This window comes from Chinchilla lanigera, unplaced genomic scaffold, assembly GCF_000276665.1.
Source record: "Chinchilla lanigera isolate Chin_1 unplaced genomic scaffold, ChiLan1.0 scaffold00055, whole genome shotgun sequence".
Lineage (NCBI taxonomy): Eukaryota > Metazoa > Chordata > Mammalia > Rodentia > Chinchillidae > Chinchilla > Chinchilla lanigera.
The window spans coordinates 15,915,325-15,942,863 of NW_004955456.1; the positions used below are offsets into that span (position 1 = coordinate 15,915,325).

The window sequence follows — 27,539 nt, forward strand, 5'->3', positions numbered from 1 at the left end:
TTTTTTTTCTGAGACCAGGTCTCACTAAGCTGCCCAGGCTGACCTCAAACTTTCAATCCTCCTGCCTCAGCCTCCCAGGTAGCTGGGATTATAGGTGTGTGCCACACACACCCAACTGGAAGTCTTCTATTAAAGAACAATGAAAATAGAAAATCATCATTTAGCAAACACTGGAGTAATAATCATTGCTTAGGTCAGAATCAGAAAGGATGCAAAAATTACTGGGTAAAGTATACAAGAAATAAGGCGTTTGTACAAATTCAAAATATCTCCCCACAGCATGCATTCCGCTCTCCTTATCCATAGTTCTGCACCTTTGGATTCAATCAACAGACTATTGAAGATATATTTTTTAAAATTGCCTCTCTAAGCTGGACATGGTGATGCACACCTGTAAGCCCAGCACTTGGGAGGCTGAGGCAGGAAGATCATAGTGAGTTCGAGGTAAACCTGAGCCACATAGAGAGTTCAAGTCCAGTCTGAACTACATAGCGAGACTGTGCCTCAAAAAAAAAAGCAAAAAACAACAAAAAATGCATCTGTACTGAACACACAGAGGTCTTTTTTGGCTATCCTTTCCAAAACACCACCGTGTGGCATGATTTATACAGGGCTATGTGCATTTCCCTGGGCATCAGGAATCATCCAGAGCTGGAGAAGCTCGGGAAGGGTGTGTGCAAGTCCCGTGAGAATATCAAGCCGTCTCCCAGACGGAACTTGAATCTCTGTGGACTTTGGTGTTTGGAGGAGGCCGTGGGGGTGGTCAGTCCCCTGTGGACACGGGAGAGTCATACGTACAAAGGACAAAGGGGAAAAGAACTGCACAACAGTGGAGAAAGCTAGCCAATGCGCCCTTGACCAAGTGACCCAAGTCCATGCCACTAGTCTTGAGCAGTCTCACCTCTCTGCACCTGTTATGTGCAGCTCCAGAAAAGGCACAATGCCACTTTTCAGTGTTTTTCCTGAAAATGCACCATCTCTGTCTGTGAAGAAGTGTTAGAATTGCCACAAAACTACAAGCTGGCACCTTCAAATGCATCAAGAGACAGAGAGAAGAGACCACTGAGAATGCACCAGCCTGAGGACCCTGAAGAGCCAGAACAGTTTAAATCCCCAGGCAGGTCCTGCACGGGAAAAGGATGTTTTGTTTTGTTTGTTTTGAGACAGTGTCTCACTATGTAGTTCAGGCTGGCCTTGAACTCACAGCAATCCTCCTACCTCAGCCTCCCGACTCCTGGAATTACAGGTGTGCACCACGACGCCCAGCTTGGAAAAGGATATTATGAGGACGGTTGACAAAATCTGAAGAAGGCCTATGTATAATATGGTGTCACTGTTAATTTCCTGGCTTGGATACCTATACAATGGTTATGTAGGTTGCTCACTTTAGGGGAAGCTGGGTAGAAGATATAGGTATAGAAAAACTTCATTTACTGTTTTTACAAACTTAAAATTGTTCCAAAACAAAAAGTAAAAAAAAAATGTTGTGCAAGCATACATGCACACACATACAGTGGTACTCATTGGTGTGCAGTTTGTAAAAGCAAAAACTAAGAAACCCTTAAATCTCTGTCAAAGACATGGGAAATAAATGATGGTCTTTTCCTGTGGTGGACTACTACACAGGTGTTAAAAAGGTGGGTACATGGGAAATGATCCCAAAAATATTTTTCTGGGAGGAAAAGCAAGGGAAAAATGTCTGGCATGAAGACAGTTCCAGGAATTATGGACTCTGGAGTGGGGGAAAACATCTGGAATGGGGAAAACATCTGGAATGGAAATATTAATAGGGTTGTGGCAATGGGATTGGGAGAGAAGGCTTACTTTGAACCATGTTCAGGTCTGTGATATTGGGATTTTTAATAGATCACCTTTCTTCATAATCACAACAACAACCAAAGGAAGAGTGGGAATCTAGAACACAAAACAAAGCCGGCCAGGGCCTGTCTGCACCTCTGTGGGTCCCACACATGCCACTGCGGGGGCCAGGTGGTAGGCACGGGGTGCTGATCTCTGCAGGCTGTGCTGTGTGGCAATCATGGGCCCAACCTCGACTTTTAGCAATGAAAATACACCCCATTTATGACGGCCCAGCAACAGTTAGTGTCATGAGTTCTGGCCCTCACCCTGGCCAGGACACGTACTCAAAATTCTCTCACACAGCTCAGCAGCACAAGTGCCTGGCCGGCAAGCGCAAGGTCCTGAGTTCGATTCCCGGTAAAGATAAAATAAAATAAAGTAAAATATTTCCTACAACTTTGTGTGTAACTCTGTTTTGTTAGTATTGTTCTTATGCTATTTTGTAAATGGATGTCTGTTAATGTTTTCCTTCTTTTATTTTTAAAATTTAAAAAAACGAAGTTATAAGTAAAAAAAAAAAAAAAAAACTCGGTCACGCGTGAGCGGGCGTCGCTGCGCAGGTGTCTTGTAGGTGAGAGGAACACTGAGGCCAGCGGTGGTGTGAATCGCAGCCAGACTTTGACCCCAGCCGCGACGCCACCTCTGTGTCCCGCTGTCCCCCTGCCAGCTCCTAACTGCTGACAGTGCCCCGCCCAAGCGACTGTACCGCCTACTGGTTCTGTTTCCCTGAAGAGCCTAGGACACCCCCGGATTCGGAGTGTGGGAGTGAGGGAAAGCAGAGACGCGGAGGGGCCCGGGAGGCAGAGGCCCCAGGTTGGACTGCTGAGGGGGACAGGTTATGAGAAGCCAGTCTCTGAGCTGCAGAGCAGGAGGAGGGGGAAAGTGTTAGCAGCTCCGGGACTCCAAGGGCCGGGCCTGGCAGCGAGACCCCAGAGAGCTCCCTGTGGATGCGCATGCGTGGCAGAGGGCCAGGCGGGGACCGGGCTGTAGTGGGGTGGGACTGTGAGAGGAGGGACTGGGTGTGGGCGGGGCCTGTAGAAGATGGTGTGGGCGGGGCTAAGAGAGTAGAACTTCAGAGGGTGGGGTTTGAGGGGGCAGGGATGTGAGGGGCGGGGCTAAAAGAACACCGTCATCTCCTATTCTAGTCTGGAGCCCAAAGCTGGCCAGTTCCCTCTTCAGCCCCACGCCCTTCCCTGCTGTTTCCGTCCCCTCCCCCAAGCATGTACGGTGTCTGCGGGTTTCCCTTGCGGTGGAGGCACCGTTCACCTTTGTGCACACACATACCCCCCACTTTGCACACACAAGGTGCTCCATAAATCTGTGCTCGGCTCTGGTCTCCTGCAGCGCTGTGCTGCGGCTTGATCCTCCCCAAGAAACAGAGAGTGCAAGGGGCCAGCCCAGGGCCTTTACCTCACGAGGTTGGCACAGGGCCCGGGCCACCGGCAGCTCTGGTACACGCGCTGGACCACGGTCTCCGAGCCATTCTGCACCTGGCAGGACACCGTCCGCGTCACCGTGTGATGACACCAGTGCCTGTGGAGAGAGCAGGAGTCAGGTCAGCGCTGTCTGCTCCTGAGGACCTGGGGAAGCTGGGGAAGCAAGCACACTAGCAAATCCTGTGGGCACCTTCTCGGTGGGTAAGGGGCCCACTGAGAACCCCTCCTGGCCCAGGGTGCGCCCACACTGTTGGCCCCCAGCCTATCATTTCTGTCACTGGCACTGCCTGTGGGATGGGTGAGGGCAACCAGCTGCTGCCCCCAGAAAGCTGCTCTGGCTGGAGAGGCAACAGCCAGGAGCTGGGGGTGACAGGTCAATAGGAGAGGGGCACAGAGCCGGGGGACAGAGCAGGGTCTGTACTACAAAAGGCCACCAGCTGAGCTCTGAAAGGTCCCTTAGCTGAGCGAGAGTGAGGGGCCGCAGGCAGGGAATGGAAGGTGGCATTAGCAGAGAAGGAGTAGTCTGGGCACCAGCATCAGGTGAGAGAGACCAGAGCACAGCCAGGGACCTCTGTGCAATTAGGCAGGAGGATCTCAAGTGGAGCCCAGCCTGGGCGACCCAGTGATTTAATGAGACCTGTCTCAAAATAAAAAGTAAAAAAGGCTGGAGATGTAACTCAGTGCAAAGGCTCTGGCTGGGTTCAACCTTGAGAACTAGAAAACACACGCGCACACACATACACACACACACGCACACATACACACACTCACACACACCACAGTGGAAACAGCTGAAGAGTTTTTGACGAGGCAGAAGTCCGTGATGCTTCCCAGAAAGCCCTGCAAAAATACAAAGAGATGGAAAATGTGGGGGAGAATGTAAGGAATTTAGAAGCCAAACAAGTGCAAACACCTACCTATTAATAAATACAGAGGGGAAATAACAGAGAGTAAAGAAAACTTCCTGAAGGATGTACTTGAAGAAATAGTAACATTTTCCAGAGCTAAAAAAAGACATGACTCCAAATTTGAAAAGCCCACTGAGTGCTGTTATGATGATATTTCTGATCAAGATGAAGAAAAAATATTAAATGCCATAGAAAGAAAAGGTAAAAGATTACCTACAATAACTTTAAATTAAGTTTGTATCAGCAACATCAGCTTCAAAAATATAGAGACACAACTGCCTCAAACTTCTAAGGAGAAAGACTTAAGATTCTATACCCAGCCAAACTATCCTGCAAGGACAAAAGACAAATAAAGATTTTCAGGTGCACAAAGATCCCAGAAAGTTTACCAGTCAGCCTTTCTGAATTACTATAGAATTTATTCTCACAAAATTAAAATAAAAGACCCAGAAGGAAGACATGAAGTAGCAGTTATGGGTGAAAAAAAAACCAATATGATTAAATAACAACATAGATATAAGATAAAGGTGATCTTGATATGGGAGATGGCAAAGAGGAAAAGTTGTAAGGAAACTTAAAGTTGCAGAAATTTTTGTCTTATTTAAGGAAAGACTATAGAAGTCATGTAGTTTTGGGTATGGTATAAAAATACATGATTAAATATGTTTTGAATTTTAAGAGGAACACTAGCAAGGAAAATGTGAAACTGACAAACCACCCAAAATCAAAACAAAAAGGAAAAAAGAAAAAAACAATAAAATGCTAGAAATGAAGGTAGTAACAAAAAACACACTGGTTAGGAGACAGTAAAATTGAAAAAGAATTTAAGAAAGAACAAGCAAAATATAATGAAATGAATTCCTTTTAAAAAATGGCCTGGTGTGATGGCACACATCTGTAATCCCAGCACTCGGGAGGCAAGGCAGGAGGATGGCTTCAAGTTTGAGGCCAGCCTGGGCTACAAAATGAGAGCAAGGCCACCTTGAACTGCATAGTTGAGACCCGGTCTCAAAAAAAAACAGAAAACAAAAGCCAAGCACCGTGGCACACTCATGCAATCCTAGCACTGAGGGAGGCAGGAAGGAAGATCACAAGCTCATCCAGCCTGGGCAACTTAGTGACTTAGCAAGATTCTGTCTCTAAAAAATTCAACAGAATACAAACAGGTTTTTAAAAAAATCTAATCAACAAAGCTAAAACCATTCTTAATGAGAAACAAACAAAAGACATACAGACAGACATAAAGAACAAGAACAATTCCAGATATTAAAATGTATAAATAGATATTATATTTGACATTACATCACAAATTTTCAAAAATTTGACAACTGGACAATTTGCTAGGCAAAAACATCCTACCAATAATGGCAGAACCCAAATTAACATAGAAGAGGGAAAAGTAGTCAAAAGTCAACCTGCTTCCCCAAAGGCACCAGGAGACCTAGTTCAAAACCTGCCTTGGCCATCATTCTGCTGTGTGATTTAGGTAAAGTGATATGCCCTCACTGAGCCTGAATTATATTTTTAAAAAATCTAAGCCAGGCATGGTGGTGCACACTTGCAATCCCAGCACTCTCAGAGGCTGAGGCAGGAGGATCCAAGTTTGAACTCAACCTGGGCAACTTAGCAACTTAGCAAGACCACATCTCAAATTTTTATAATTTATAAAAGGAGTGAAGACATGGTTGTATGAAAAGGTCCTGGGTTCAATACCCAGGACTGAAAAAACATCTACCTGTCCAGGTCATAGTGAGGGTAAATGAGCACACCCACGTTGGTAAAGGCAAACCATGACCCAAGGTGTCATTGCTGCTTAGATACTCAAACCCACAGGATCCAGCCCTAACTGGAGGCTGAGCTTGGACGGGAACCCAGCAGTCCAGCCCCGCGGACCAGCAGGTCCCGCCCACTCAGGACACGCGGCATGTCCAGCCTCTTCCAGTTACCTGGGGGACATTTCTGCAGCCTGGGCCCCTTCTGCCACTTCGCCCTGCAGCAGAGGCTCTGTATCCACACCTGCATGCATTTTTTTCTCTTTTTTTTTGGTACCAGGAATCGAACTCAGGACCTTGCACTTGCTAGGCAGGCTCTTGTGCCACTGAGCTATATCCCCGGCCCTCTGTATGCATTTCTGAAGAGCGGAAGAGGAGTGGCTCTCTGTGGAAGAGGACAGACAGCACCCCAGAAGCGCCTGCCCCAAGGGCTCAGGAGCAGAGACACCACTGGCCATCTCTGAACCCCACACTGAGCTACATCCCCAGCCCTTTTTCATTTTTCATTTTGAGCTTCAGTGGGTGGAAAGATGGTTCCTTCATCCTCAGTGGCACGGACGAAGGTGGCATCACTCACCAGTGCCACGGATGTCCACGGAGCTGCTGCTGCATCCGAGGTGGCTGCAGGGTTGCCCTTGCATGCCCTAGGCTCTGGGCAGTGCTCGGGACAGGCAGGTAAACAGTCAGTCTCCAGAGCTAGTGCTGTTCTGCCTCAGTAGGTTTTACTGTGCCCAAGGCTTGGCAGCCTCACCCATAAACTGGGACTAAGAATATACTTGGGAGGCTGAGGCAGGAGGATCTAGAGTTCAAAGCCAGGCTGAGCTACCTAGCAAGATTCTGATCCCCACACACAAAAAAAGCAAAACACACTGTAACAGGGACATAGAAGCTTGATGGAGAACTAAAAGCAGGACGAGGGTCAGCATCTCTGTCTCATTTTAATATCTTTCTCCTTTATTAATAATCACTTCAGGCCACATCCTTGCCCAACGCTACCTGTGGGCAGGTAATCCCTCAAGGAGTCTGGAACACAAGGTCTGTTCGCCCCTAAATTTACCCCTCTTCAAGCCTGAGGACCCCAAGATAAGAGAATCAAAGTTAGTTTTAGGATTTGCGGGGACACTGCATGCTCGTTTTTACAGTGTCCAGTTCCAGACCCCGGAGTGAGGCCTTGAAGTCACCAGCCACAGCCCTCACCCTGTAGCCACCTCGGGTCCCTGCAAACACAGCCTCAAAGACAACCCCATAATGAGGTCACCGTGCTGGAAATCGAGGCTACTCCCCACCCCAAGCAGGAGCCATCATCTCTGAGGAGACCCAAATTGTCCCCTTGGATGAGCCCGAGCCCGGTATTTTAAGGCTGCTAGAGCTGGGTCTCTTGCCCTAGAACCCCGCTCTCACCACCACCCAGGACCAGGAAAACGTGTGGATGTGTGAGCCTTTGGCAGCTTGGAAAGGGTTCAGGGTGTCAGCGTCCCGGATATTAGAGGAGTTAATTCAGGTCGCCAACAGAGTGCTGGGCAGCGGGTGTGGATGCCCTAGGACATTCCCCGAGAGCCTGGCCCCTGGAAACTAGGGGCACCGGTCTCAGTGGCAATGTTTCAGGGGGAGGATCAGGTCCCCACAGAGAAGGGCACACACAGAAGGAGGCAGAGTGCACTGGCAACCATGTGTGGGATACAACCAGAACTTGGTTGAGGTCTGTTGCTTGCTGAAGCCCTCCCTGTGGACCTAGATGGAGACTTAGGAAAACATCACCTTGCAGGTGCTCTTGGAAAGATGCTCCTGCTCCAGCCTCCTTTTCACACGTGACAAAACTGAGACATAAAGAAGGCGAGGGAAGATGGTGGTGGCGCAGCCAGGTGGTGACAGTCCAGCAAAGTTAGGATTCCTGCTTGACATTTTCTCCCTTTCTCCTGCAATCAGGCAGGAGATTGGTTCCCAGTGTAACTGGGAGAAAATAAAACCTGATAGGAATCTCAGGAATGTGGCCGCTGACCTGACCAGAGGAGTGGGATTTGGCATTTGACATCCACACCGCTGCCACCCCACATGGGGGTATCTACTGTGCCTTGGTCCAAAAGAACCAACTCTGGTCTAAATATGGAATGACCAGTGACACCACTGTGACACACAGCAGTCTTTGTCATCTCCAGGGGAGTCCTCAGCTTCCCTGCAAGGGCAGCCTGGTGATACTGAGGAAATAAATGTAACACTCCCAACCTGCTATATGTCCAATACGCCAAGTTTGTGGTCCTCAAAATTGAAGAATGAATTCTAAGGAACTATAGAGCTTAAGAGTAGGAAATATTTATTGAGAGAGGGATAGCTCCTGAGAGACAGGGGGAACCTGAAAAATGGGTTGTTGCAGACCCCATTTTATAGGGGAAGTTTTATAGAGCAAAATCGGGACTGGGGATATAGTTCAGTGGCACAAGCACCTGCCTGGCAAGCGCAAGATTCTGAGTTTGATCCCTGGTACCAAAAACAAAGAGAGAGAGAGAGAGACAATAGTGATTATAGAGCAAAATCACAAGGTGGGTACAACACGGGACAAAACTATGATCAACCAATAATACGACAAGTTCAGCCATTTAGGTGCTGTGGATCTAGTGGGGAAGCAAGTCACGTAGCAAATGTACAGGAAAGAACAAAGACCTTTTTAGGAAGAGATGAATCAGGGATTCCGGCAACTGATATTAATGTTAGTTTACTGTTTTTCTCCCAGGGAGGCGTGTAGGCCTGGTCATTTTGTTTTTACCTTGAGGCCTGGCCTCTAAAGGATGCGCCTCCATCCACAGTTGTAATGTGGTCTCATCTCCTGTACTGGCTCCCTTGAGGGCCCAGCCCTGTCTGACTGCCTGCAATATTTCTACCGAACTCAGCTGTCTATAATACTCCCTCCTCTGAAGAGCCACCCCTAACTGACATGCAGGGGCGAGGGGCAATGACCATTCTGGCTACTTCCAGCTGAAGGGGGTCATAGTTGTGATCAGCAGTCAGAGATACTCCACATAGGGGTTACCCAAAAGCCCTCGATAGATAACAAGTGCTCTTGTCTTGGGTAGATGGATAGCTTTAAATCTGCAGGAGACAAAGCCAAAGAAACAGTTAAATATGCATAGGCAAATAATAAGATCAACAAGACTATTATGACTACAACCAACAAATGTCTCTACCAGGAAAAGCCAGTAATAGCCTCCCACAAAGAGGGTAAGGAGAAGGTCCAGGGAACTGCAGAATCCAACAGGGCATTAACCTGTTGCTTAATGTCTTGAACAGCCATTGAGATATTAGCAGAAGGATCAGGAATGTACACACGACATTTAGCTTTGATAATTGTACAAGTACCCCCTTGTGCCGCTGCTGTTAGAAAGTCTAATGCCATCCAATTTTGGAGGACAGCTTGCCTCATTAATTGTACTTCTTCATTTAGGAGAGGAAGGCCAGTTGAGGTGTTGTTTAAGGCCCATTGAGTATAGGTAAGGTCTTGATATGCTGCGTGACAACCTCTAATCCTAGGGAAGGGACAAAGATAGAAGCCCAATGATACCAGGGAAACTCACTTCTAGACCGTCAATGTCGTAGACAAGGTAAGTTTGTAGGTTGGTTGATCTTTTTGACACTCGTGCCTTATAATCATGCAAGTCCCACTGTGCACTTCCCTATCCATCCAGGGGGTAGCCAGGGCCATAACTTGGTTCCAGAGGACCAGTGAGTGCCACTGGGGACCTCCCATCTAATTCCAGGTCAGTTGAACCAATCTGTTGCAAACCAGCCTTCGACCCATCAAGTTTCGGTGTGTATACACTGCTCGGTGGGGTGTCTGTCCCAAGGATTCGGAAGTTAGGCCAACGAGAAGAGGTGTGATTTCTCTGTTCCTAGCATAAAGGGGCCTTTCTACTCAGGTGTCCCACAGTTGGAGTTCACCTCATATGATCAGCTCAGATCTGAAAGTAGCCATCTTGATATATATGGTTGTTAGCTCTCGGGATAGGACCCTTACTCTTACTTAATAGAGGTTTTACTAGAGTCTGTAGAGAGTCTTCAGTGGCATTTTTAGAAAAAAAAATTATGCCCAGGATCATTAAGTGTGTAGTTTATAGGCCACCTTGTAACAGTGAGCTAAACTATGACCCTGTCTCAAAATCTAAAAAATGGCTGTGGATGTAGCTCAGTGTGAAGGCCTTGGGTTCCACCCCTCGTACTCCACAAAAAAGGGACGCACACCCCACCCGCTGCACCCCACTGGCCTGCCCTCCCTTCCAACAACCACACCTTGCTGCCAGGCCCAGGACCTGGTGACGAAACCCTTCCTAAGTCTCCTCCTCTGAAGCCTACCAGCTCCTCTCTCCTCTCAATGACGGTGTCCCTCAGGTCCCCAGAGCCCTTCTTTCTCCCTCCAGCTCCTTCCCTAGGCCTCCAGACACCCTCCCAGGACACAGCAGCCATGCTCTCCACCCTCATTCCTGAGCGTCCCTCGGCCACCTCGAGCCCTCTAGCTCCTGCTACCATCAGTCCAAGCCTCACAGGCCTCTCCAGCCCCACCACACTGGCCGGGGCAAGCACATGAGGCATTCGAAAAAACCTAAATCTCTTGTGGGCCTGGTGGCACATGCCTGTAATCCCAGCACTCTTGAGAGGTTGAGGCAGGAGAGTCTCAAATTCAAGCCTAGCTTGGACAATTTAGCCAGACTCTGTTTCAAAATAAAAAGAATAAAAAGTGTTGGGAATGCAGCTCAGTGGGAAGGCCCTGGGTTCAATCCCCAGCACAAACAAACTAGCAACAACAACAAAAAAAAAAAACTAAAGGCTCTGGAATTGTGGGAGGACCCTTCAGCCGGGCTAGAGTGGGCAGTGGGAGGGGAGAAGGCTGAGGCTGAGTCAGGAAGAGACATCCAGGGAAGGCCTTGAATGCTGTGCTATGGAATTCAAACCTTGGCCTGAGTTTTGTTTTTGGTTTTGTTTCTGAGTTTTTTGGTTTGTTTTTTTGGGGGGGAGGGTTGTTTGGGGTTTTTGTTTTGTTTTGTTTTTGTTTTGTGGTACTATGGCTTGAACCCAGGGCCTTTGCATTGAGTTACATCTTGTTTTTTGTTTCTCTGTATATTTTGACAGGGTCTAAGTCAATAAACTGCCCTGGCTGGGCTTGAATTTGTGATCCTCCTGCCTCAACCTCCGAGACTGCTGGGAGTACAGGCATGGGCATCTCCACGCCCGGCTTCTCCCTGCCTCTGCCCGCAGAGCCGGGTGGCAGAAGGTTCCCTCCTGCAGCCCCTCGGTGCACAGTGACCCCAGGCTGAGCCCCCCGCCCCGCCCCCACAGTCCCGCCCTGGCTGCAACCCTGGAGAAACCTGAGCCGCCCTCCGCCGGTCACGGGCAATTACTTGGCTGCTTTGTTCTTAGCAGTGATTAAAGGCAGATGTCCCAGGGGTGGAAGGTGGGAGGAGCCCACCTTCCCCTGCCCCTCGCCTGCATCCAGCTGCTGCACCCCAGTCCTAGGGGCACGGCGGGGCTGACCACAAAAAAGGCCCGGATCTGCGCTGACGGGCGACGGCTCTCCCGGCAAGTGGCGGCGGGAAAGGCGCGTCTCAAGTCCTGGATTTGTTCTTCCCGCAGCCCGTGATTAAAGCGCTTCCCTCCCGGGAACTGCGGAGCGGCTGTGGCCACCGCGAGCGCCGCTGCCCCCTGCGGAGCTCCCCGTCTGCGGGCTCCTCGTGGGATCAGAATAGAAAATTAAACCCATCGCAAGCAGCAGAATGCGCTGAACAAGGCCACCCCGGGGAGGAGGTGCCTTGAAAAAGCCGAAAACTAATGACTTGCAGTCTTTCTACCAGAAAGGTTTCTTTTAATCAGCCCTGGGGTGGCATTGCCAGGTTTTGGCTTAGAATTCCTTGGGATAAGGTTCTCTCCCCCTCAGAGGGGACCTCACAACGGGACATTTGGAGCCCTGCACAGCCAGGTCTGGAAACTGCTATGGGGAGTCAGAAAATCAACCGCAGAGAAGACCAGGTCTCCTGCTGCGTGCGGGGATGCGTGTGCGTGTGTGTTAGTGTTCGTGTGTTAGTGGGGGCTGGACCCAGGCCCTTTACATTCACACTGAGCTGCATTCCCAGCCCTTTTTTTATTTTTCACTTTGAGACAGGGTCTCCTAAGCTAAGCTGCCCAAGCTGGGCTCACACTTGTGATTCTCCTGCCTCAGCCTCCCAGTGGGCTGGGGTTACGGACATGCACCAACATGCTTGGCTCTGTCTCCTACTTTCTGATCCTCAGAGACTGACAGTCAGGGTGGGGACACTGTGACAATTCTACAGATGAAGCGTGTAGTTTGGAGAGGGGCACGGTGTGTTAATTTCCTATTGCTTAAGCAACAGATGATCACCCACTTAGTGTTGTAAAATAACGCACATCTGTTGTCTTTCAGCCCTGGAGCTGAGAAGTCCAAAATCAGCCTCATGTGGGCTCAAATCAAGGTGCTGGCTAACCTGGTGCCCTCCAAAGGCTCCAGGGAGCAATATGTTTCCTGCCTTCCCAGCTTCTGGAATAGCTTCCTCATCTCTTCTCTCCCCATCTCCAGAGAGACCTCCACTGGGACGCTCTTGTTTCCATGGTGACAGCTTCCCACTCTGAGTCTCCCCTACTTAGGAGGACCCTCGATGTTAGGCTAAGCCCCCTGCCATCCAGGATGATCTTTCCAACTCAGACCCTTGACCTGGTCACATCTGAGAAGCCCCTTTCCCCACGCAAGGTGACACAGTCACAGGTTGCCGGGTTGAGGACCCGGGTACGGCTGGGCACTGGTCTCCCGCCTTGAACACTCTGCGGGCTCCAGGCTGCACACCACAGGGGCCAAACAGACCTGGAATCCAGGCTCCCCCTCCAGTCTCCAAGCTCTTTCTCTATCTGGACAAGTGGACAGTCAGAAATTGGATCCCAAATATTCGTCACCCTTTCAGGGTTCCCAGACATCACCCTCAACCTGCTAATGGGTTGGCGCCAAAGATGCCTGCGCATAAGAGCGGATGCAGGAAGCGTCTGTGCGCTGCTGCGGTCCCAGCACTCAGGAGGCTGTGACAGGAGGACAGCTTCAGCCCGGAAGTTCAAGATCAGCCTGGGCAACAGGGCCAAATCCCACCTCAGAACAGCACAGGTGATTAAACTGGGAAGTGGGTGCACATCAGTCCCATGGGCCACACCTACAGGCCCTGGGGTGCCCCGGCTGCTGCTGCAGTCACCAGTCTGGAGATCCCCTCAACTCACACTGGCCTCCCTGGAAGCCCAGCCATGCCACACCTCCGTGGTGAAAGCCACAGCACCTTGTCACTCCTTGGGCGGAATGAACTGTCCTCAGCCGTGTCCATCGGCCACTCCCACTTCCACGCCCCACACTACCCTGCTTGGTGCTGGGCGCACCCCACCCCTCACACGTGGACACACGTGCACTGCCTCTTCGCGTGGTCACTGTGGCCAGGTCCCCTCATCTCTGCTTCCTGCACCAATCATCCTCCATTCTGAAGCCCTGCGTGGGCTCACACAGCCTGGGTTCACATCCCCGTTCTACCTGTGCTACCTATGGCACCTCCTTGTGCCTCATCCCTACCTATAAAATCAGGATTATAACAGCACCTCACCTGTGGAGATCATCGTGAAGAAGAAGCAAGTGAATGTACCGAACACACATAGAACACCACCGGCCACAGAAGCACAGATTCAGTATCTGCCTAGGTCAGTGTCAAGGGTGCTCCAGCAGCCAGACAGACCTGGTCTCTCTCCTTGGGGAGTGTATCGTCCAACAGAGAGCACAGGTGTTAAATGAGTCATTAAATAATGAATGGCTGGCCGAGCATAGTGGTGCACATCTGCAATTCCAGCACCCAGGAGGCTGAGGCAGGTGGATCACCATGAGTTTGAGGTCTGCCTGGGTTACACAGTGAGTTCAAAGTCAGCCTGAACTACATAGCAGGACCCTGTCTCAAAAACTAGTAAATAAATAAGTAAAGGCTTAGCTAAAATTGTGTGTGCCAGTAACACAGATCCTTGCCTGTCTGAGGCCTTCGTGGGCCCAAGTCAGGCTGAGCAGTGACATCTGTACTTGCTTCTGTATTGGTGACCCTCTGGGGTGGGCTATCAATGGACCCTGGGTATTACCGAGATTTCTAGTCTCTGAAGGCTTGAAGCTTTAACCTCTACTATCAGGCATCTGCTAGACTCCTCAGGGCAATCTGATCATATACCTGAGTCACCTTGCTTTGGCCTCTGGCCTCCCTGTCACCCCCAAAAGGACTCCTCCTGTAGGGAAGCACTTTCTAAACATACAGCAATCAACCCAATGTCCGCACCCCAGCGACAGGGCACCATCCATGTGCCCTAATAGCCCCAGGACCAGGTGCCAGCTAGGGGCAGCCCCTATGCTGCAAAGCCTTAAATGACTCCAACCAGCCAGGCAAAGCCACAGTAAAGGCCCTCGCCTACATTTCCCTGTCTCCCTCTACGGTCTGACCGACCCCAGTCCTCCCCATGTGGCTCCCATGATATGCCCTGTCTTCCTGAGGACTGTGGCTATTCAATATCTTTTCGGTGGCATTGTTTCCTGATCTGTTGGCCTTACTCTGCCTCCCCACTTACACACGATGTTTCAGATCCCCTGCCACTCCATTCATCTGAATACCAACAAGATGCAGACGATGCAGGAAGCAAAGCCAGAAAACCCAGGTTTCAGCCCTGGCTCCGCTACCCCTAGCTGCATGACCTTGGCTAAGTCCCTCTTTGTATCTTAGCCTGCTTCATAAGGGAAACAGCAAGACCTGCTTGTCAAGGAAGCGACAAATACAGCCATGCATGATCAGCCCGGAACTACTAAGGTTAACATCCAGTTCCAAGCTGAGGCCTGTGGAATTGTAAAGGCCTCCAAAATTGAGTCCAAATGTGGAACTTGTTCCCTCCCCCAGAGAGCCATACAGAAGATCTATGTAGAACAAATGAGGAAGAAGCAGGCTCCCCTCCGTTCCTGACGTTTCCTGGGTCTGGTTAGCGCTCGAGGCGCCGGGCCTGGGGGCGGGTCATGGCCCCCAGCCCAGGATGAATCTGCAGCTCAGACAACACCAGGCCTTAGGGAAGATAAATAAGCAGAATCCCTGCTAGGCCTCCCCACTCAGTGAAAAGGGGGTGACCCACACCCCATACACTCCCACACACAGTGGTGAGCCCTTCCCTCAGACCTGACAGCCCAGGGAGGCAAACAAGAGGTGTTTTTCTTTGCCATCTGCTCAGGCCAGAAAGCTGGGGCCTCGGCCCATCCCCCTTCCTTCCGCTGCTCTGTCCCCCTCGAGGTTCCCTTAGTTATCACAGGCAGCATGCTGACCTGGAGACAGAAGGCTTTAGTTAGCGGGTCAGGCCAGAGAGGCAGGTCAGGGGCAAAGGGCATAGGCCAAAGCTGAGACTGAGGAAGGGACCCTGTCCTGGTACAGCCAGAAGCCAGGGTGGAGAGAGGGGATTCTAGAGGTCTGTGAAAGGCTGATAGTCAGCTTCTCAGCCTCAAAGAATCGATGTCAGTCCCTGAAACTTCCCTCTCCAAGCTTGTCCATGAAGGCTATCCTGAAGAACTTTCTGGAAAAGTCTCCTTCTCCATTCACTTTTGCTTTGAAAGGAGACTCAGGGGCTAGGGCTATAGCTTAGTGGCACAGCACCTGCCTGGCAAATGTGAGGTTGTGAGTTCGATTCCTAGTACCAAAAAAATAAAAATAAAAAGAGACTCAGGACTCCCTAAAACTGGTGGCCTGTAGTGGTTCTTTTTGTTTGTTTATCGCTATGAGAAGTTTAATATAAAGGAAAGAACTTGGGCAGAGCCTAAAGGGTACATAGGGTGAGACAGAGGGTGCTATGGGGGTAGCCTAGAGCTCTCATCCCTCTCTGGGTGTGCCACTGTCCTGACACCTGGGCATATTCACCAACCCAGAAACCTGGGGCTTCTTTGAAGGTGACTCCAAGCCAGGCATGGTGGTACACACCTATAATTCTAGCATTTGGGAGGCTGAGTCAGGAGGATTGCCAAGAGTTTGAGGCCAGCCTGGGCTACCTAGTGGGTTCAAGGCCAGTCTGAACTACATAGTGAGATCCTGTCTGAAAAAAAAACAAAAAACAGATTTTTTTTAAAAAGTGACTCTGAAGCAGGGAGGGTGGTGCACACCTGTAATCCTAGCACTCTGGGAGGCTGAGGCAGGAAGATCAAAAGTTCAAACCCAGTCAGGGCAATTTAGAGATTTAGAGAAATTTTGACCCTGTCTCAAAATTTTAAAAGGCTGGGGTTGTAACTGAGTACAAAGGCCCTGAATCCAATCCCCTGTAATGTAAACAAAAAAAAAAAAAAAAAAAAAAGATTCCAAAAAGTTGTTTTGATAACAACAGTGTAGACAACAACCTCACTGTAGGCAGGGCTCCTAACTGGACCAGGACAAATGCCTCAGTTTCCTAGTGGACAGGGCTCAGGCCCTAGCTCACAGGTTCACAGATTTGGCTCTTGCTTCTCTCCTAAGCTGCCTGCACCTATGACTGGGCTGAAGTGTGCAGCTCCAGATGTTTTGGGGTCTTTGTTCCCAGTGGGTGTGCAATCCAGGAGCTCAAGGACCTAGCAGCATGCACCTTAGCCCTCCATGATGCCTAGCACTCAGTAGGTTCACAGAGAGTTTGAGTCTAAATTCTCTATACACGGCCTCCCTACCCTGGGGCCTCATCTTCCCCCACCCAAATCTTGTTTGTGAAACTTTTCCTGGGTTAGCACAATTAATGATGCTGGTTAAGATACCATCAACTAAAAGTATACACTATTATTTTATGGCTTAATTGAAGAGAAAAGAGAGGAATTTCTATGAAGATGAAACTAATAGAAGATGGATTCTTAGAGACAAGCTAATAAATGTCTCATCCTCAGCTTGGGCATAGTTCTTACTTTCTCAGAAAGCTACTGAAGGATATGCCTCATCACAATGAAGTAGTAAACAAAAAAACACCCAGTGGCTATGAAATGCAACAGAAAGGGGTTTTAACATGAGAGAGGGAGATCTGGGGTAAAGAAAATCCTCAGGATGTTGACCAAGGATGATTCCAAGATTGTAGATCTCACTTCAGTCAGGTGAAATCTCAGCAGACAGAAGTTTGGGAAGCAACTGCTCCAAAAGATGAATATCTAATGCACTATTGGGGGGAAATTTGCACGCCTAAGGAAGAGCTTGAAGATGAATTAAAATAATCCCACAGAAAACTAGGTGGACAAAAACAAGGATGGTAAAAAGAGATGGGAAGGAAGCAAGGTATAGTGACACACATTTGTAATCCCAGCACTTGGGAGCCTGAAGCAGGAAGATCACCATGAGTTTGAGGCCAGCCTGGGCTACATAGTGAGTAAGGTCAGCCTGAACTGCATAGTAAGACCCTGTCAAAAGAAAGAAAGAAAGAAAAAAGAAAGAAAGAGAGAGAGAGAGAAAGAGAGAGGGAGAGAGAGAGAGAGAGAGAAAGAGAGAGAGAGAGAGAGAGAGAGAGAGAGAGAGAGAGAGAGAAAGGAAGAAAGGGAAAAGAGAAAAAAAGATGGAAAGGAAAAGGAAAAATCATAGTAAACTATGTGGCCCAGCTTTCATTAAGATAGAAGGTAAGCACTGAGTATTGAATTAACCAGAATTGTAGCATAAATGAAGTGTGTTGGGGAAAAGAGGACATAGGAAATGTGTGGGAAGAGTATAGCAGTGTATGGATGATAATCCACCCTCATCTCTCAACGCTTAAAACAGAACCATCAAGATGTAACAAGAGAACTGTGCTTTGGAGACATGGCAGCAAGTACCAAAAATATAAAAAGTTAAGAGTTGGAGGAGTTGTCTCTGGGACACAGAAAAGAAGAGGTGTTTGTTTCTTTGTTTTTTGTCTTTTTGAGACAGGGTCTTGCTGTGCAGTTCAGGCTGGCCTTGAGCTCACTTTGTAGCCCAGGCTGGTCTCAAACTTGTAAGGATCCTTCTGCCTCAGCCTCCTAAGTGCTAGGATTACAGGGGTGCACCACCACACCCAGCTAAGAAGAGGTGAACAGTAGCTGACTGTCATTCATTGTTTTAAACCTGGTAGAACTATTTGATTCTTTACGTGCAGGTGCAACTTCTATAAAAATTAAAAAGTAAAATTCAAAATATAATTATATGGCCTAGTAAGGATAAAACCATGTGCTTTAGAGATAATTCATATTGAAGTTCACTTCTATCTTTATGTAGAAATGATACTTTGCCCTTGCCTGTTTCTTCATATCCCTTTTTGCCAGTCAGGTTTCCATCACTGTAACAAAATATCTGAGACAATCAACTTGAAAAAAGAAAAGGTTTATGTTGGCTCACAGTTTCAGAGGCTTCAGTCCATTATCTCTTGGCCCTGTTGTTTTGGAGACAAGTGGAGAGGCGGTAATTGTGGCAAGGAGCACATGGTAAAGGAAGTTGCTCGTCTCCTAGCAGCCAGGAAGCAGAGCGAGAGGAAGAGGCCAGGGTGCCAATATCTCCTTCAAGGCCATGGTCCCAGTGAGCTCATTTCCTCCCACTGGTCTCACCTCTTAAAGTTTCTACTTCCTCCCAATAGCACCACAGAATGGCAACCAGCCCTTTATCATAGGGACTTAGGGGGGACATTAAGATTCAAACTGTATCTAACACCGTTATCTTTGTGATTCCGGACTTCCTATGGTAATTGCTCATTTATTCTCCTCCACAGACTTTGATGGCAGTGCCCCTGTCTGAGATACCTGTGCACTCAGCAGTGGGTGGGGCCCCTGGGAAACCATGGTCATCTGTATCTATAGAATGAATGGAGACAGCTGCACAACAACCCCTGGGCAAATAGGGTCAGTGGAAAAGGCAGGAGCCAAGACTCAGTACCCTTACTTTCCTCCTTTGCGTATGCTGTGCAATTCTAACTGTGCAAAAACAATAAATAAAGAAGCAGAAAGACCAAAATGAAATAGGCCCCTCAGACATGAACTATAGAACAAGGACAAGTCTTTTCAACAAAAGGTGTTAGGAAAATGTAATATCCACATGTGCAAGAAAGTTGGACCCTTACCTTATACCATTTATACCATATATAAAAACTGACTTAAGCCAGGTGTGGAGACGGAGGCAGAATAATCATAAGTTCAAGCGCAGCCCAAACAACTTAGCTCCTCGTTGAAAGCTGTATGTTATTTTATCCTGCCTCAAAATAAAAAAATATAAAAAGGGGTGGAGACTGTAACTTAATGCCAAGGCCCTGGGTTAAACACCCAATACTAGAAAGAAAAAAAGACTAACTCAAAATGAATTAAAGATTTAAGACCTAAAAGTATAAGGTTTTTTTTGGGGGGGGGTTGAGACAGGGTCTTGCTATGTAGTGCAGGCTGTCCTTGAACTTGCTTGTGTAGCCCAGGTTGACCTCAGACTCACAGCAATCCTCCTACTTCAACTCCCTGAGTGCTGGGATTATGGCGTACACCACCACACCAGGCCTAAAAGTATAAAACCCTTAGAAGAAACCATAGAGGGGGGAAGCTTCATGACATTGGACTTGGCAGTGATTTCTTGGCTTTGACTCCAAAATCACAGACAACAACAGGAAAAATAGATAAATCTCATTACATGCAAATTAAAAACATCCATGCATCAAAAGATACCATTCACAGTCAAAAAAGCAGCTCACAGGATGGGAGAAAATATTTGTAAATCATGTATCTGATAAAGGGTTAATCACCAGAAGGTATACAGAATTTCTACACTTTAACAACAACAAAACAAACAACCAAATTCAAAATAAGGCAAAGGATTTAACAGACATTTCTCCAAAGAAGATATGCACATAGCCAACAAGCACACACAAAAAAATGCTCAACACCACCAGTCATTAGGGGAATGCAAACAAAAATCACAATCATATATCACCTCTCACCCATTAGTTGACTGCTATTAAAAGTAAATAGGCCCAGCACCGGGAGACTAATGCAAGAGGACTGCTGCAAGTTCGAGGCCAGCCTGGGCTACAAAGTGAGTTCAAGGCCAGCCTGAGCTGCATGGTAAAACCCTGTATCAAAAAGACAAGACAAAAAATAAATAAAATAAAAGTAAATAGATAAAGTAAGGCATCGTGGCCACCCCTGTAATCCCAGCTACTCAGGAGGCCGAGGCAGGAAGATTGAGAGTTCTAGGCCAGCATGAGAAACTTAGCAAGACTGTTTCAAAATAAAAACAAAGGGGAGCTGGGGATTTAGCTCAGCGGCACAGCACCTGCCTGGCAAGCACAAGGTCGTGAGTTCCATTCCCAGTACCGAAAAAAAAAGGGGGGGGGCTGGGAAGGTACCCCTGGGTGCAGCCACCAGTATAGCAAAAAAGTAAAATAAAAATAAAAACAGAAAACAACAAGAACTGGCCTTAATGTGGAGAGATGGGAGGCATTGGGCAGTGTCGATGGAAATGTGAAATGTTTATCTTCTATGGAAAATAACAGTGTTTCCTCCAAAATTACATGCAGAATTCTCATACGATCCAGGGGAGTCCTCCTCCAAGTACCCAAAGGAATCTGAAGCCAAGGAGAGAGGAGATATTTGCACACCCATCATTAAAGCAAGATTCACAGCAGTCAAAAGGAGCAGGAGTAGCCCAAGTGGCAAATGAGATAGAAATGTACTATCCAGCCTTAAGGAGGAAGGAGGTTTCAGGCTACAGCATAGACGCAACTCGAGAATATTCTACTCAGTGAAAGGAGCCACAAGACAAACCCGTACGCTCCTCTTCTGTGAGCTCCCTACAGTAGTCAGATTCCCAGAAACAGGAAGAATGGTGGCTGCTCCAGGAGTTGGGGTCGGGGTAGTTTTTAACAGGGACAGGGTTTCAGTTTTGCAAAATAAAAAAGGGTTGCACAGATGAATGACCAGGATGGGTGGAGGACAATGTAAACCTATTTCATGCCCCTCAACTACACACCTAAAAACGCTTTATGACGGTCTGTTTTGTTTTATATATATATATATATACATATATATATATTTTTTTTGTTTTTTTGTTTTTTTAAAGACAGGGTCTCACCATGTAATCCAGAAGGACTTTGAACTCACTTATGTAGCCCAAGCTGGCCTTAAACAACAACAATCCTTCTGCCTCAGCCTCCCGAAGGCTGGGATTACAAGCATTTGCCGCCACGCCCAGCTGTTATGTATATTTTACCACAATGGAAAGTTCTAAAATTCAAACTGAGTGTGGTGATGCATGCCTGCAATCGCAGCACTTGGGAGACTGAGGCAGGAGGACTGCTACATGCCTGAGGCCAGCTTGGGCTTCCTATTGAGACCCTGTCTCAAAAAAACAAACAAAATAATTTTTTAAAATTTTTTAAAGCGCAAAATCTTTTACAAAATGGAATGATACATGAGTTCTTTCTTTCCACTTTATTTTCTAGATTATCTGTAAAGAATATAATCAGGAAAGAGAAACTTTTGTTTAAAGAGAACATGTGTGCAGCTCCTTTCACTTGAGTATCTGTGCTGGCCGCAGGAGCTGCACCCCGCGGCTGGCAGATGTACTGGGATGCAGCCTCCATCGGCTTTCTCCCTGACACCAACATTTGGTTTCCGTTCCTGACTCTTCACATAATTCCCGGAGCTTGGGGTCCAGCGGAAAGCAAGCAGGAGGCTCTTGGGAGGCTCGGTTTGCGCCCGGGGGAGTGGGCTTGGCTCGCCCGGCTGTCGCGGCCCCGGAGCTCATCCATCGTGCAGCTCCCCGCGCCGTCGGCACGGGCAGACACGCTTCCTGGCGAGGTAACCCTAGCCCGCTCTGCTCCCCTCGACCGGCTGTGCTGTTATTAATCTCAGGGCAGATCCTGTGTCCTGCTGCTGAGACAGCTGTCCCCATGTGCAGCTGTCCCAGGCCCAGGCCCAGCCGCAGACCATTTCCAGATCTCACCTCCTGCCAGTGGCCAGGCAGGAAGGCGGGCACGAGCCTTTGCTCACCCAGCAGCCTGGACCTCGTCCTGTGACACAGCCGCAGGCTGCCCTGGTCACACCAGCTCCTTGAGCTCCCACGTGAGCCAGGCACTGCAGATGTCCCCTGCTGTCCAGCTGCACTGACTCCATATGCAAGGCATGAGTTCCTCTTGTGCTCAGCCCTGGACTATCTGTCAGCCAGACAAAGCCACCCAGATCGGGGCTCCTGACCCCAAGGGGCTTGCTGCCCAACTCCAAAACAAGTATATGAAGCTGGGTACACACGTGTAATTCCAGCACTCTGGAAGGCTGAGGCAGGAGGATAGAAAACTCAATCTCAGCTGAGGCAGTTTAATGACTTGGTAAGACTATGTCTCATAACTTTTTTTAAAAGGGCGAGGAGGGGCTGGGGACTTAGCTCAGCGGCAAAAGCGCTTGCCCGGCAAGCACAAGGTCGTGAGTTCGGTTCCTGGTACCGGAGAAAAACCAAAAAAAAAAAAAACTAAAAGGGCGAGGGGGTGTTTAGGAGGTAGCTCAGGGCGAACACCCTCAGTTCAATCCCCAGTACCACATCCATCCATCCATCCATCAATCAATGAAAGTAGAGAACTCAGGATCCTATCACTGAGGGGGATATAGATACATAGATAGATGGATAGATAGATAGATAGGTAGATAGATAGATAGATAGATAGATAGATAGATAGATAGATAGATAGATTTTTCTTTTCTTTCTAAACCAGGAAGCTTGCACAGGATAGGTAGCTTTGCTAAGACAGCAGTAGGTGGGGTCAAACCACCATCTCCTTTCTAGGGCCTCTTTCTCTCACCTCAAAGCCCTCCACCTCCAGAACCCTTTACAAAAAATGATGAAGCCCCATTCTTCTAGCTCAGACAGAGTTTTTTTCTTTTATTCACCAGTTTTATTGCAGTATAGCTAAGCAATAAAAAGTGTACACATTTAATACCTGGCATGGTGACACAGGCCTACAATCTCACTAAGTTGCCCAGGCTTGCCTCAAGCCCTGTCTCAAAAAAAAAAAAAAAAGTTCAGGAAGGTAATTGAGACAAGATCAAGATACCCCAAATTAATAGCTTTCCCATTTACTAGCCATATTTACAAATCTCAAGGAATAAAATAGGCCATTCATGATAACAATAGAAACTATATAATGTCTAAACTTTATACGACCTGACTAGGGGGAGCATAGATCTTTTTCCTGAAAAACACTATAATAAGTATGCAATTCTATTAATCTATTAATTTACATAGGCTGATCAAAATCCCCAAAACATTTTCACAGAACTAGAAAAGATTATTCCAAAATTCACTCAATAGGAAATTATACAAGAACAGCTAAGAATATTTTTATAAAGAGGAATGGTAAATGAAGAAATGCTGTCTCAGTTAACATAATACATGATAAATGTATAGTAATTAAAATAGTGTGCATTGGACTAGGGGTATAGATCAATGATAGAGTATTTACCTAATGAATGCAAGGCCCTTATTCAATCCCCAGAACAGAAGAAGAAGGAAAAAATGGCATGGTTTTGATAGTATACAAAATAAACAGTTCAGTAGAAACTAAGAGTTCAGAAAAAGGCCCATGCATATAGCTCATGCATATAGGGAATGAATTTAGCATATGATAGAAGCAGCATTTCAAACTCGCAAAAGAAGATGGATTAGTCAATAAAAGTGTGTGTATAGAAACTTTTAGTTAAATCCCTACCTCACACCCTATGTGCAGCTAGTTAAATCCCTCCTTCACAGTGCATATGGAACTACTTAATCCCTCCCTCACAACCCATATGAAGCTAGTCAAATCCCTTCTTACAGCCTGTGTAAAAATTAGGGTGGGAAGGCCACGCTTTCATCATGAGCCTTTACTCACAGCTAAGTCTTAACAGGCTTGATACACTAAGCACTCTGAGTCTTCATACCACTTGGGAGTCCAGGATCAGTGGCCCCAATATCTTGTACACCTTCCCCTTTTCATATATGTTTGTATATTAGACTAAATAATGGCTCCCCCAAGGATGTCCTCACCTGTGTCTCTGGGACCTGTGGCAATGTTATTTCCCACTGTGAAAGCAAACTTGCAGGTGTGGTTAAATTAAGAACACTGAGATGGAGAGTTTACCCTGTGTTATCCAATGGAGCACAACCTAAGCTCAAGGGCCTTTATAGGAGGAAGATGGGAAGGTCAGAGTCAGAAAGATGTAGAAAGAGAGGTTGGAAAGATGACCTCTGAAGAGAGAGGAAGAAGCTACCAGCAAGAGTGCGGGCAGCCTCTAGAAGCTGGAAAAGGAAGGAACTGGATTCTCCCCTGGTGCCTTCAGAAGGGCCAGCCCGTGAAATCAATGTTAGCCTGATGTTCGCCCAGTGAGATTCATTTTGCATTTCTGACCTCAAGAACCACAGGAGAACAAATGTGTGTTGTTTTGATTCAGTAAATGCGTGATCATCTATTAAGGCAGCAACAGGAAACCAGTACAGCTTGCAAAATGGCTAATCCCTTCCTTCCTGAGTGTTCTCTGTGATCCAGGCAAGAATTCAGAGATACAGCACCCTGCAAGACAGCTCAGATCCCCCCTGCCCTCATAGAATTCACAGTCTCAGGTAGACAACCTTACCCACTCATTATGAGGTTGACTAACAAGTCCTGAGTCTCTCTGAGTGTATTAAACAAAGGACCCAGATTCACTTTACAAGACCAGAAAAGGTTCCTTGTAGATGCAGCTTTAAACTGATCTCTGCAGGGTAAGCAGGAGTTAGCCAGACCCAAAGTAAGCAAAGACCAATTGAAGCAGAGAAAAGAACACATGCAAAGGCCCTGAGGCAGGAAAGAGCTTGAGGCTAAAAGGCAGCCCATGAAGAGCACAGTACGTAGAAGCCAGGAGCCACCAGGCAGGGTCAGGACAGAGCTCCATCTGGGTCCCTCCTGTGGTGTCCCTGTCCCCTGCTCAGCTGCCTCCCCAGAAGGCACACCTATTCAGAGTTCCAGCCTGAAGAGTTCCAGGGTCTGGGCAAATTGTCATCAGGAGGGGCAGAGCAAAAGAGAAAGAGGCCAGCAGATCCTATAGTGGCTAGGATCTCTCACCCCAGAACTGGGCGCCCAGGCAGGCCAAGACCTCCGGAGCCTAGGGATCAGCCGTGTGGCCAAGTCAATCACAGGGAGGCAGGAAGCGAGTGGTGTGGATTCCCAGATAAGCCCTGCCAGGGGGTCTGGAATGACAAAAATGTCAGAAGCCAAGGCAACTGACCCTGGGGCGGGGCACAAAGCAGAAGGGAACTGCTACCTCTCTCAAGGGCTGGAACTCCCAGGAATGGGGCCTTGGGCTCCCTCAGGCGCCTGGAGGATTCTGAGGGGCAGGACTCCAGGGAGCTCCCCAGAGACAAAAAAAGCCAAGTCATACCTAAAGCTCGAAGCCAAGAAGACCCCCAGGGGCCTCCTAGGTGCTGGGGAGGTGGGAGGCATTTTCAGCCAAATGCCACACAATCCTGCCCCTCCAGAACCGGAGAACTGGGTGGAAGATCAGATTCTTCCAAACAAAGATGCCCAATGTTTGGGCTACAAACCAGAACCCAAAGAATTTATGCACACACAGAGCAAATGTCCGTGCACCCAAGGTTGGGGGTCCCCACACCCCCAGTCTTGCCAAGTGAGGTGGAAGTGGGGTGGAAGGAGCCACAGACCTACGGCCTTCCTCCAAGGGTGAGGATCATCTGGGGACGTGTATGGTCCCCACTCCTTGCTTCCCCAGCCCTATCAACTGGGCCAGCAGCTCCCAAAGCCATGGTCTGGACCCCATCCTCCAAAATGCTCCCCAGAGAAGGATTCCATGGCCTCATATGTCTGTGCCACCCCACTTCCCCAGCTTATACAAGCTGGCCAGCACATGACTCAGGCTTCGAGAACATTAGTTATCTCGCAAAGAGTGTTGACTAGATCATGTTCTACGCACTCTATTAACTCATATAAAGGGGTGGACATATAATATCCCCATTTTACAGATGAGTAGATCAAGGCACAGGGAGATAAGGCACAGAGCTGGGATCCAGGCCCAGACAGTGTGGTTCTAGAACCTCCCTCCGTAGAAAGGAAACTGTAGCTTTGTGAGGTGACAGCTCACACATTTTCCTTGAAGGATCCATTCATACCCAGAGGAAGCAGCTCAGAAAACACTGCTAGGAGCAGCAGAGACCTGGTGAGGGCTGTGTTGTCACAGGCGACATGGCCAGCTCTGCCCTGCACACAGGTCCCTCTGGAGGCAGCAGGGGTTAGGGACCAACAGGGAGGCCCAGGAGGCTGGATCCACAGCTCTGTCCTCGAGAACGACAGAATTAACCCGGGCTGAGTCCAGCCCAGCCCAAAATGCTGTCTTCTGAGCCACCAAAGAGGAACATCTGGTCCCTAGTTGCTGAGAGATTCAAGCAAAGACTACAATCAGGCAAAGGTCGGGCACCCTGAGAACTCCAGAGCAGAACGGTAGGTTGTGTATACACTTCCACAGGCCAGTCGCAGGGTTCCCAGGTGCTTTGTGCTGACATTCCCGAAAATCCTAACAGGTGGTTACCGTCGCTTCAGTCGCTGCCCTGGAGGGAGCTTGACAAGCAATGAAGTGTGGGGCCCATCAGAGCCAGGAGAAGCCAAGGGTAGCGCTCATTGCCATAGCGATTGTTTCTCTGGGAATAGGTCTTAAAACAACAGACCAACTGCAGGGGATGCCAGCGAGATGAAGACTGGGTCTTCACAGCACCCGGGGATTCACAGCCTCTGGAGTTTTTGGAGAGGGTCTCGCCCAATACCTCCATCTGGCCATTCTGCATAACTCTCAGGAAACTCTCCCTTTTCCACATACCCCCACTTCAAAGAGAAAAGTAGGATCCCTAACATTATGACTTCTGTGGCCACTCTGAAAGTGGCTTCCAGAGCTGGGCTGGTGGGAACAAGACACAGACAAGAACCTGGCCTCAGGACCTTGCAGCACCTTGAACCTGCACTGGGGCACGGGCTATACCTCCTCATTTCATTTTAAAAAAAAAAAAACATGTGCAAGCACCGCATTGTGTCACTAGTGTAAAACTTGAAAGAGTTAATTTAAACTCGGAGGTATGATAGACACTGTGAAATGATAGGAAACCACCGAAGAGTAAAGGGCTTCTGGGATGTGGGAAAAGAGAAGGGAAAGAAGGAGAAATTTTGTATGTATGTATATACAGGATAGATAACATGGTTGTTCTTCTATCTGCTGTTTCTATGCTGAAAGAAACTGTCAATGAGTCTTTGGTTGACCAGTATTGCATGTCTATATCTGTTTTCATGAGAAGCCACTTTGAAGATATCAATATGTAATACAACCACCATTGTTAATTCCCTACCACTTTGTTTGTAACTCTGTATTGTCTGTATTGTGCTTGTGATATGTTGTAAAATGTTGTATGTCTGTTAATGTTTCCCTCCTTTTATCCTTAAAATAAAAAATAAAATAAAATAAAATAAAATAAAAAAAAGAGGGCCATATGTTCACCTACTCACTCATTCATCCTTCTGTTCATTCATGTGCGGAACAAATGCTCATTGAATAG

General features: G+C 48.0%; 1 protein-coding gene across 1 annotated transcript in view; it reads right to left on the bottom strand.

Annotated features, from left to right (window-relative positions):
• Nucleotides 1–27,539, bottom strand: part of Col26a1 (collagen, type XXVI, alpha 1) — a 148,008-nt gene that overhangs the window by 111,983 nt on the left and 8,486 nt on the right. The window contains exon 2 of the mRNA XM_005396899.2: nt 3,271–3,393. Within this exon, the coding sequence (XP_005396956.1) occupies nt 3,271–3,393 (123 nt within the window). The remainder of the gene's footprint in view (nt 1–3,270; nt 3,394–27,539) is intronic.